Below are 12888 nucleotides of genomic sequence, written 5' to 3' on the forward strand. Positions count from 1 at the left end.
TTACAACATTTGCTTATAACAAGAGAAAATTAGAAAGATTAGAGATGATAGAAATTTTGTGAGCACTACACAAAATAAGAATAAAATCGAAATAAAAAATGTTCTAATAAGAAAAATTAATTTTTTCTCACTATAATTTTAAATATGTAGCAGTACTTGATCCTTTTTTATCGTATTAATGACCTTTAAGTCTATTTTCTAAATACTGAGATGTTTGCCCTATGTAGACAGCGTCACAATTAGTACAAGGCACTTGATATATAATATTACTTCTTTTATTTTTTGGTGTTTTAGATTTCAATTTGGTGAAATATTAGGATAACGTAGTATGTTCTTTATGATTGATACTAATATCATATTTATTAAAATAATTTGATAGTTGTTGAGAAAGACCCTGTACATATGGTAAGGAAAAATATATTATGTTTTGATGTATCGTTTCTGTTTTATTTTTAGATTGATTCTAGTATCTGTTTATCCTTTTCTTGGATATGTTATTTAGCATTTTTTCTAGATAATTATCTTCTTTCAATGCAGTTTCTACTTTTTCGTACACCATTTTGTTCTTATGTTATTATTAGTTCTATATAGTCTGACATTTATTTCATTATTTTGCTGGACCTCGATCCTGAATTGAAGTTTTTTATGATGAGAATTGAATTTTTTATTTATGTTTTCAATTTGATTCTTTGTTACCGCAGTAATGCAATCATCTACATATCGTAAATTTCACATTTCATTACTAATTGTTCTATAACACTTGAAATGAAATCATCCATAGCACAACCATCAATTTGTTCGTGTATTTCATTTCAATATTTGGAATATGTTGTGAGTTGAATAGCTTTCATAAAATTCGTTCTTATTTATGTATATTCTTCAATTTTGTCCTGACTTTTCATTAATATATTTTTCACAATGGTAATAGGATTATTTGTACATAAAGAACATCTAACGAAATACATATTTATAAGGAATATGTATTTTATTTATCTTCATGTCCCAATTTTGTACAAAATATTTCTAGCGACAAAGAATTACCTGTGACAAATATCTTATGTAATATTGAATGTAACACTAATCATCTAAATAACGGAATTCAAAATAAAACACGATCTGATTCTTGTAATATTATCACTAATTTTAAAAATAAATTGAAAAACAAACAACAGAGCAATATCAAAGCTCAAAATATAACTAAAACCAAAGAATCCATCAATCAAAATAGAAATCCCAAAATTTTGAAAGCAAATAAATCTAATGAAACTATTATTATGATATCAGAAGATTATATTAAAGAAATGATGAAACTTTACTCACAATATTTAATGAAAATTTTATTATTGTTATACATTTATACATATTCCTTATAATGTATTTGACCATAATTTCAGTCCCAGATGATGAATACATAAGTATTTGAAAGCTCGAAAAATATATTAAAATTAGTCCACACCATTTATTCAAATAGGTTTACGCTGTCAGGATTATGAACAAAAGAACTAGGTTCACGGGTCGATATTTTAAAAATTCTCGACGTTTCGGCTCTCACTTTGGAGCCATTATCAATCTGCCTACTCCTTGGAATTTCACCGAGGAAATGAAAAGCTGGAACGAAAAAATATAAAATGAGCAGAAAAAATAAAAATAATTTACTTGTTGATAAACATATTGGTCAACGTTATTAATAACAACTGTCGTTTCCAGCGCGAAAAATCATATTTTCAGTTTTATAAAATTCAGGTGTAGTAAAGTCACTGAGTGATTGCCAGTCACTCAATCTCTTTTTTGTGGGAAATTTCAGATCATGTGGAAGAGATACAATTTTGTTTGTTTTGTTCTTTCCTCCATTACCCAAAAGACGACTTCGCTAAAGTGATTTTTTCTCCTCATTTTTCAGAGTTTTTGTTAAGGATATGATTACGTTTAATATTATGGTTGGGTTGAAGTGGCAAGAATGTTTCTTATATCAAATTAAGATGATATATAATGGAAGAAAAAGAAAAAAAATTTGTGGGATAAAAGAAATTCTGCTTATTAGTGTTTAATACTATTTGTACTTAGTTACTTGAATTAGAATCAACAAGACTGATTTCTCTTGGGTTGTTTGATAAAGCTAATAACTAATTGTAAATTTGACTGTTATTTTCTGTGTCGGATAATTTGTTTATGCTAGGCTGGTTACTCTTCATATATAAGGATTCTAAAATAACTTTTTTGTTGTATTCATTTTATATATCCAAAATTTTGGTTTCTCCAAAGTTCATGCTGTGGCCCGTATTGATTACGTGTTCTGATAGGGCGCAACTACGTTTAAGGGTTCTGCAATCACTTTGGTGTTGTGTGATGCGTTGTTGTAAAGTTCCAGAGGTTTGGCCTGTGTATTTTGAAATATTGTTATAGTAAAAAACAGTTCAACTTAAATCGAACCTCAACTAGTCAACCGTGACTACTCATATTTGCTTTTATATATATTATTGTTGTTAGCAATAAATTACCATTTTGGATAATCGATAATCTATTTTTATTTTAATTCATAAGGTGTTTCCAGCTTTCCAACTTTTTTTATCAGTTTTTAACGCCGCTCGCTGAAGAGCTAGTGGTGTTTAATTTAATATTAAATCGCGGAAACGGCTTTCACGAAATTTAGTATACAGGAGGTTTAGTGGGCGATAATTCTATATAGCTAGGATTCAATTCCAAAAAATGTCGTCTAATTAGAGTTTTCAATAATCAATTTCATCTTCAATCAACTTAATCATGAACTTTTTCTATTGAACGAGAAATAAAATAATTGGAAGTAAAAGGTGGAGTTTGGGTAGTCCAAATATTAAATCTGCCTTTCGGTGGGGAAGTAATGATTTTAGCTAATGTCTGCTGTACGGACACGTGGGAATAAAACAGAGTTATGCTCTTTATGGTAAATTTTTTAAAATCTTGAGAACTAGAAAAACATAGGCGCGTTGATATAGAGCAACGACAATTTTCTGATTATTTACTAAAATTGAGCAATGGCGCATTGACCCTAAGTACTCTGAAAAAACTTCAATCACCACAGAATATCATTTCAAGCGTATATCTTTTATTTATTCAAGTATTTGGTAACTGCTTAGCCAATGGAAATTATGAAGGGCTGAAAGACAGAGCGATACGCGCGCCTCTTAACAAATAAGTTGTCAAAATTAATGATGACCTCGTTAATAGTTGTTTTAAACACATCTTCCGCATGTTAAAATTTTCATGTTAAATTTGCTGTATACAATCTTTGTCGATTTGTATAGATTCAGAAATCGCGCGACGTTCAAATCGAACAAAATTGCTGATTTTTCAATATTGTCATTTATTTTTGACGTGAAAGGGTGACCAGAACATGGATCATCTTCAGCATCTTTTTGGCCATGTCCACGCTACAAACATTTATTGTTCCAATACATTATAAGTTTGACTTTTTTTTTCAAATTTCATGAGACATTCCACAACAATACATTCCACAATAGTGTTAAGTCGAAGGCCACGACTACACTGGTTTGTCTACAGATACACTAGACATCTCATTCGAAAAAGTAGGCTTCCAGCTAAATAGCTGAAAATCGCCAAATCCCATTTGGCGCATACGTACTTATCCCGTAGCACTGCTAGTCTCCTTACTTAATAGCCGCATCTTGTATTGCATCATTTTTTATTATTTTAGCGGTACAATTACTTCATTGTTCCAATTTCTTCTGTTATATTATTTCTGCCTGGGCGTTGAAGGTTTTTCATATTCATTATAATCTCCTTAATTTTTATCTACTCTATTCTCTGTTATCAATTATTCTTTCATCTTCAGTATGCTCATATTCTGACAATAATTATTATGAAATATGCAAATACTATTTAATGCTCAAGATATTTCATTAAAAATCTGAATTGAATTGAACATTTGGTCGTCAATATCTGAGCTATTTTCATTGAAGGGCGAATTGAATCAATATTTCTTTATTAGATTTTTCACTGTATTTATCAATGTTGTGACGTTTACATTGTTCGCAAATCCAATGTTCAAATAAACCAGAAGTCAACTTCCACCTAACAAAAGAATAAATTCTGATTCCTTATCCAAATCGGACAGCGGAAGCACGTGGTTCTATACTTTGGACGTGCACAAAGTAAAATATCGTCTAATCTGATGCCTAGTCCCTTAAGGATAATAAACACACCCGCTGAATAACTCAGTTTCGTCTCACGACTTTCGCATTTAATTATATTCATTCTTAATGTATAGGGTCTCTTACACCTCACACTGAATTTTTGTTACTCGTTCTGATATCAAAAAAAGTACGATTGATAGTTTCCAAATTTTGCATGCTAATATCCTTCATTTTATCAATATTTCTACTATGACATCGATTACCACTTTCGTAAGCAACAAGTTTATGAACTTCGAACGTCGATCTAGATTGCTTCGGTGAAAGAGGCTGGGGCTGATTCAATCAGGACGTAGAAAATCTGCAGACAAATGTTATTATCTCAGAAGACGATTAAACACTACATCAAAAAAAACTTGATCTTTCGCAAACATATCTAATACGAATTTCATATAAGATAAACTCCATCCCTATGTCCAAATGAGGTTGCTTCAAGAGTTGTTTAATAATGATTCCATACTCTAGTTTGCTCACACAATGAGGAATATTTTACGATCGGAACGATGCGAATTTGTAAGATAAGTTTTTTAGAAAGTACAGAACATTTAAATCGCCTTAATAGTGAATACCAATAAATAACAAGCGTTATTGTGAGAAAAAATTTCCCCCTCCCTTACCACAAAAATTGGGCTGGAATCTTAGGGTACAAAATGATTGGTCATTTTTTCATTGTAGGAAATTTAAAAGATGGTTTGGCGTATTCAAATTTATAGGTTTATAGTTCACATGAGCTTTTGTTCTACACATTGCTGGAAATGTAAAAATAAATATGATACTTTTCATCAACTTTTTGACACTATAACTCTGAGAACTACCTTCAACTTCTGCAACGAGGCAATCCCCGTGCTTCACTTATTTTCCAATTTTAGATCTGAATCACCTCCCCTGTGCACAATCGTTAGTTCAAATTATAAGAATGTTACACAATAAAAACGACGGTCGGATTTTTATTTTATTCCAATTTTTATTTTTATAAAAGAAGTGATTTTACGCCTTGTACTGTGAAATTACCGCTCACAAAGGGCAAATCATTCAAAACTATACATAAAAGATAACTGTCTAAAAGCTGAAACGAAGTAGATTCTTATTTGACTCAAGTTTTGCATCCAAAGCCCAAGTCTTTAACCAAAAATGGAATCGAACCGCTAAATCAAACGTAGAAGACTTTCTGTCTGTGTGAAAAAAGTACACAACGAAACAACTAGGCTAAAACTGTAAAAGACTTTACATTTAACATAAACGACAGATCTTTTTCTCCGACTGACAACTGGCGCAAATCATCTATTGACACTTTGAGCATTTATCCCTGGTTTTGTTTCCTTTGTAGATTTTCATTTGACATTTAGACCTACCTGCAATATTAGATTCAGCAAGCGACAAAACTGCTGGTACATGCGCTCGGGATTATATATATATATTGATAAAATAATGTCGCGGAATGTTTGCCCCTGAGACCATTTCGTACAAAAAAAAAGCGTTTATCATAGTCAAGTTCAAATGGTTATAAAACACATGAACAGGCCATCAGCAAGTTCCAGTAGTCTGATTGTAGTACAGTTTCGGAAAGTTGTTTTCCTTCTTAGGGAATAGCTTAGCCGGTATCCATTTTGCTTATAACTAGCACGTACTTCGCTACGTTTCCTTGATAGAATGCATAAACAGCATCATCTCTTTTGTGAAGGACATTCGAATAAAGCAGATGACTTCTTAGATAATTCATATTCGTATAGTTTTTCACACTTTCATGTTCTAGACCTCTATGGACCAACTACACGACACACACAAATAAATGATATCAACGCCATAATCTAACTTGAATATAATATAGAAAGATAATAATCCTGAAACTATTTAGCATTCCCGTATCAAAAGCTTTTACGGATCATTTGACTGACCCCCGTCCGTAGTTTTAGTTTTGAATGATCTACCGCAGTTTCTAATAATATCATTAATGCGTGTATCAGAAATTTCCGTACAACATGTAAATTGTGTATTCATTTCTTATTTTTAAGGGTATATAGTATTTTGAATTTAATCACAACCTATTGATTCACAAACAATTCATTCTAATAAGAATATCATATTAAATGTTTTTCGGTTATTTTCCGATTTGCATATAGGTGAAAATATGGAAATCTTCAGAAACATTTCAAGCAATTCTTGCCGTAAAACGTTCACCCTCTTGGGAACAGATATTTCAGTTTTATTGAATAACCTTGACATGAGTATGTATTATATTACAGCTGGAGGAAAAAAAAAACAAAAGTGACCCTTAGAAACACGTGGAAATTATACTGAATACACTGTTTTCACTACAACTAGACCAACACTCACAAGTACACCACCTTTCGATAACCAAGTTATCGTCTTCAGAGACTGAAAATCAATTGTTTAAATAAGAGGTAGGGGAGACTAAGAATTTTGTTATGAAAAAATGATGTGATTTCTCTTGACAAAGTATAGAATAGAAGCATAAAAGTTTAAGTAGGTTTTCGAAAGAAAACTAAATCAATATTAAAATAGCAAAAAACAACCCGTAAATATCATCTTTTTTCCGTCCAACGATACCTTAACAAATGTGTGAACAGCGAGAATTTCTCTTCGAGTATCTAGTAAGCTGATGACGTGAATTGTGCATAGAAGTTTGTGTTGGTCTTTTAGAAGTAAACTGAGTTAACATCAAAATAATAATCCATATCTTCGTCTGATCTAAGGTATCTAAAGAAATGTATGAGTTTTCTTCAAACGTCTATTGGCCACAACGGAAATTAAAAATTCATTCTACATTACCTACAGTAATTTGATCTGCTCTAATAATGATAAATCTTATTATTGCCGCTGGATGGCATTTATTATTCTAACAATGAGAAAAAATCATTAAATAAACCATGTAACAACTCTAACAACGTATATAACTAACCACGTATCTAGTGGTGTTCTAGGTGTTCAAAATGTCGTCAATCATTTTCTCTACATGGTTAGGACAGCAGTTTCAAATTTTGCCTCTGAAATGATTCGTATTGCTTGTCGTATTCTTTTTATAATATCATCTCTTGTCGCGAGTCTATTGAAATGAACAAGATATTTTATTCGGCCTCACAAATACATATCTAAAGTAGATCTGGAGATATGGATTACCGAATAAATAACCGTCCACGTCCAATCCACCTATTAGAGTGAGATCTATCTAGAAAGGGCGTAGCATATATGAAATATAGTGACGTGCAACCATTATGTTGTAAGAACACATCACAATGAATGGCTAAGGGTGAGTCTTCTAAAAGAATTGGTAATTCGTTTCTTAAAAATTCTAAATATCTTCCAACCTCAACTGTCTCGTTGAAAATATTGCCCAATTATTTGTCCGCCCAGTATACCATACATTTACAAACCAACGACCCTAATGTTAGATCTTTTCCATATAAAGTTTCAGAACGGTAGAGCATATTATGGCGATCCACTTTACCATTACTATGACACGTAATCCCATTTTTCCTCAAAACTCTTGAAGTTATCAAAATCTCTGGTGTAGGACCATATTATTTTGGTGTAATCTACAATATAATACTCGCAATTGGTATAGTAAAAGTTTTAACGGCAGATACTACTACTCAAATTATTTTGCTAACCTAGTTATCATTCGAACAGTATGTAGTTAGAAAAATTTTCAATCAACAACATAAAATATCTCGGGATAGATATCTTATGTTGTTGATCGACATGAAGGTTTTGTTTATCCAATTTTAATTCAATTTAGTTTCGAAAGATCCACTTATACTTCTGTTGAAATATTTAAAACATATGAAAAATCTCCCTCTAGCATTCACGTTGACAATTAAATTAATTATTATTCACATATTTTTTATTGCTAGACAAAAGATCTTTCAAAGAACAACTATTTTGTTGAAGATTGAATTGCCACCCACACTCACATGTTCACTTTTCTCGCAAAATTAATCAACAGAAATAAATGATTATTCAATTATATTTTCAAATTATCTTCTTTCCTTGACAGTATCGCATCTTATAAAAATTTCATTTTCAGCTAGGCTAAGATTGATTTGTTATTTCAGTATTCTATTTCTTATTTCATCCTGATTAACGGATTTTATCTTGTTAACGATATTCTCTTAGGTACCTCTTGAAATTTGATATACTCGATAAAGGTAAGAGGCTGCCAATGACTTTGACTCTGCTTCTGCTCTACGTTCGCGGGGACAGACTGTCCTTTATTTTTGACGAAGGTTTTGATCACTCCAGTACCTGAAGCTTTGTTTGTTCACAAATCCCAAGAGTTGTAAAGGTGCCACGTCACTTATCCAGAGATTTTGAACAAGCTCCTCATTTTCTTTAACCATGCCCAGAATTGCCGTCGGGCAGCAAAATCGTTTTCGTTCAATGCCTGAACTACTTGAATTTTTTAAGATCCTTCAGACAGACCTGTCAGGAATTCCAAGAACAACACTCTGCCCACGCGCTAATCTTGTGGGTCTTCTTCTTACAGCAGCATACAAGCGTTCAACATTCTTAAGACTTTGAATGGAGCTCCCACTACCATCTCTTTTACTCATTGTTGGACCGATGTTGTTGTTTTAACCACTATTTTATGGCGAGTGAAATGCTTTGAAATGGGAAATATAACGGAAACCTTGACAACTTGCACTTTTACGTATCCATAGCATTTTATAAATGCAGAATTAACTGCTACACCCTGTATTTCTAATCACTTTATTCAGATTAATTAGGAAAGCATCTATTCGTTCTCTTTGTTAGGTTAGGTTAGGTCGAAATATTAGCACGTTACGTACCTAATTCTGGATAAGATTTCAGAAAAAATGATTTGAATAATTCACTTAGAATCTCGTCATATCTATGAATTATATCAAGATATTCATGAAGAATATGATAATCAATTCCATTTCTGAAAATTTGTACTGTAAAAATATTTTAATTCAAGTTTTACATGTTTCGGTACTCGAAAAATATTTCTAAAAATTTAATTAACACAAAAATTATAATAATTTCTATGTTATGGAACAAATACAATTAATATCACGAGTGAACTAACCATATTTATTCTCGGATGAACAATATTCATTGAATGAACTATATTCATTGAAAAGTTATTTACAGTAAACTTGTGATGCACTCGTTTATAATACTATTGACGAATATGGGTACATATCTATGATTCAGCTTCAGAGAGATGACAGGTCGGAGCGTGTCTGAAGCTTGTCTCTTACTCGGCTTGTCTCGTAATTATTGGCGCACGAAAGAGTGATAATCTCAAGGAGACAAATCGAGACCATAAGGAGTGTGTTTCTAAACGCAATTCATCTTTTAGCAATATAGCAAAACGAATTGGAATATCGCTTCGTTTTGATCTGTAAATAGGTTTCGCCATGCTTTTTAGGAGATTATTGTAATACTGCGCGTTCCCAGTTCGTTATTCACTGAGAAAATCAAAGGCAATTACTCTCCTCATGTCCCAAAACATCTTTCCATTGACAGTGTAAACCTCCCAGAGCCTTTCATGAATTATTTGCTGAACGCCACATACGCTGATGCCAATTTTTTCAGCCATGTATCAACCACCCTCGTACTTTGCTAATTTGATATTTCTTATAAGGATTCAAGTTGTCAAGCGAACACGTTTGACGTTCCCGGATATATTGAAGTGTGTTGTTTCGATGGCAAACATAGTGTTAGTGTTAACAAGAGTAGTGTTTCAGAAATATATATCTGAAAAATCGTTAGAATTCCCATTTAACTTATTTGGATGAAGACTATTCACAATAGAAACACATAAAAACACACAGAAGCTACTATATTCACTATGAACAAATAATTCATTGAGTACGCGTAGTTGGTTATTCCGATATGAATTATCTATTTTCCAGAGAAGTTACCTTTTTTATGGTAATTTTTGTATGTTATCGGTGAATTATTATAAAAAAATTATATTGTTTTTGGTGGGGTTATAAGTTTACCATAACATTCATTGTTGTAAATTTGAACAATAATTTGGTATTTCTACTAAAAATCAGTTCAATGACTCCTTAGAGAAACTTTACGATGAGTTAATTATATTATTAAGTGTACAATTCAAATACATTTTAGCAATAAGAATTGCAATCGTTGTGACACCAGCAAAATGTTCATCTAAATCATAAATCGTGACAAAAAGGTATTTTTTCAGGAACAATATCTATAATCAATAGACGTAGGAAGTAAGAGAGTATGAGTCTTGCGTTCAACAAAATTTTTTTCACATTAAGTATTTTATATTTGGTAATTGACGTAGAATCCTCCAAGGACCATAAAATACATAGGTAAGCTAGTTCATTAAAATTAATATTCTTATTTCATGCTGTTTGTTCTTGGTATCAAAAGCAGAATAAACTGATTCAGAGTCTGATTCATTGTCCATTGAGATAGCTCTTAAATTGTTACGAAGTAATACTAGAGGAAAAATTTTGTTCATTATAATAATGATACTAAAGATTTTGAATAAATAAATTTTACACGAATAACATTTTACAAACTTTGAAGACATTTTACCATTCGATTACATCGCTTCTAGCTTTGATAACGAATTGAGTTCTTGAAAATTTTCTGCCGTGGATCCAAACCATATTGGTTGGACTTTAACTTTTTTTTAACCATTTTTCTCATTGATCTTGGAGAATATGCGCTCACGTCTTTTACCATTGTATACCAAAGGGTTCTATGTGCGTTAGGTGTTGGATGTAGACTCATTCGAATTTAATTTACGAGAGAGTAATAAAACCTACTCACTGATGAAACACTTGATATGGTTATTCTAAAAAATGTTATTACAGAATAATCTGTATAATAATTATATTTATGATAATTTCCTGAAATTCTCATAAATGAACCTGAGCTAATAGAATTTTCCCTGCTCTTATTGGATTTTTATAACCATAAGTGGTGCAGAACAACAAAAAAAGATATGGACTGGTCAAAAACCCTGTGTATTCCCAATTATTTTGATTCCAATAATTTCTTCCCGACAAATTTCACCGAAAATACGATTCGAGGATTTTCTATGTAGTAAGTTCAAGTATATTCTTAACAGGTTAGACTCGTTGCAGCGTGAAAGGTGCTGTCCGCAATATACTGTGAATTCTAAATATTAATACTCAATTGTTTTGAATAATTTACAGACAAACACTAGTTTGAAAGTAATGAATAAACAGTGAAATTGAGTAGTAGTACACTTGGTGTTGCGAAATCTATCATTTAAAAGTTATGGAAATGTAGTGATTTTCAAAGAGCACAAACAGTTCCAGGAAAACCCAAATTTAAAATCGAAAACTATTTCAAATTGAGACTTCGCAAAGTGCATGAGTTCTTTAGAAAATTATTTTAGACAGTAGACAAAGTTCTTGTCAGTTCTAGACAAAGTTCTTGTCAGTTCTAGATTAACATGATTTACCCTTAACTAACTAAAAGTACAATATGCAAACTTTCCAAAGAAATAGAATTTCGCTGGAAAAAGAATTCCAGAAAATCTATTCCAAAGGAAAGGAACTATATTTTAGTTTGGAGAAGGAATTACCTCAGGACTATGAAAGAAAAGAGAGACCAAACAAGAAATTTATTCCATTTAGGACATAAATGCTGATATCATAAAATAATGATTCGAACAAATGATTTCTCAGAGCTGTATAAACGTAATGGATAATGATAGTTATCACTGGAGACTCGGAAAAATTATTCACAGTCAAGTGGTTAAAATAAATTTGAAGTATTGGCTAAATTCAAAGAATATTAAGGTCCATACCGATTCTGTGAGAAAGCAACCATATTATTGGTGTATTTTCTGCATAATGCGAAGAAAAATTTCAAATTGATAAAATTGCGAAAAATCGTATAATCACGGTGGTTATATCATCACCAAATCATTGCGAACTAAACTTGATTGAAATAATATGGGCAGATAGAAGAATCAGGAAAAAATAAGCTTTTTTAGAATAAGTGATATTAAAATTTTCTTTGGAGGTTGTGAATGATTTGAAGGCTGATAACTGGCAGAAGACGAGCAAAGAGAAAGAGAAAATGTGGGAGTTGGGCGAAATTACTGATAAAATGATCGAGCTACTCATTGTGAATATTGGTTGCATCAGTTCATCTTCTGATTCCGATTCTAATTTTTATTTGTAAGAAGTAGGATTTTTGAAAATCAAAGCTTAAACGCTTAGATACACCAATACATCCAGTATATAACAATGTTCTTATGGAAAAATGAAACATTTTAAGAAATATTGCCCTTCTTAACCTTCAATTGTTTGTTATTTATAAGCAAGTTAATAATGTGAAAATATAAGTGTGAACCCGATATAATCAATATATTCACCAAAAGTTTTAACATACAAAACAACTCAAGGTATAACTTGAAAAACTACTCTACTAAACTCTACTAAAAGAAGTGATATTCCTATGGATTACCAATACTTCATCATTTTATTCCTCTTTTATTCATAAGAATACACTTTAGTTAATAGTGTATGGGTTTTTAGATGTACATGTAGCACAGTCTTGCGTGAATATGAACTTCTATGGAGAAACAATCCTTGAGAATGTTTTTCACATTTGACCGACTCCGATTCACACACCAACACGGATACCAAAAACTAGTATTTTCCACAAAATCTACATTGAAATGTCTCAATATTTC

At 31.6% G+C, this 12888-nt stretch overlaps 1 protein-coding gene across 2 annotated transcripts in view; it reads left to right on the forward strand.

Annotated features, from left to right (window-relative positions):
• Positions 1-12888, forward strand: part of LOC130449501 (metabotropic glutamate receptor 2) — a 566135-nt gene that overhangs the window by 255740 nt on the left and 297507 nt on the right. Inside the window, exon 2 of one of the 2 annotated variants that reach the window (XM_056787390.1) lies at positions 10387-10519. The exons of the other annotated variant lie outside the window; for it this stretch is intronic. Coding sequence (XP_056643368.1) covers positions 10428-10519 — 92 coding nt within the window. The 5' untranslated portion in view covers positions 10387-10427. The remainder of the gene's footprint in view (positions 1-10386; positions 10520-12888) is intronic. 2 annotated transcript variants of the gene reach the window in all.

This window comes from Diorhabda sublineata, chromosome 1, assembly GCF_026230105.1.
Source record: "Diorhabda sublineata isolate icDioSubl1.1 chromosome 1, icDioSubl1.1, whole genome shotgun sequence".
Taxonomy (NCBI): Eukaryota; Metazoa; Arthropoda; class Insecta; order Coleoptera; family Chrysomelidae; genus Diorhabda; species Diorhabda sublineata.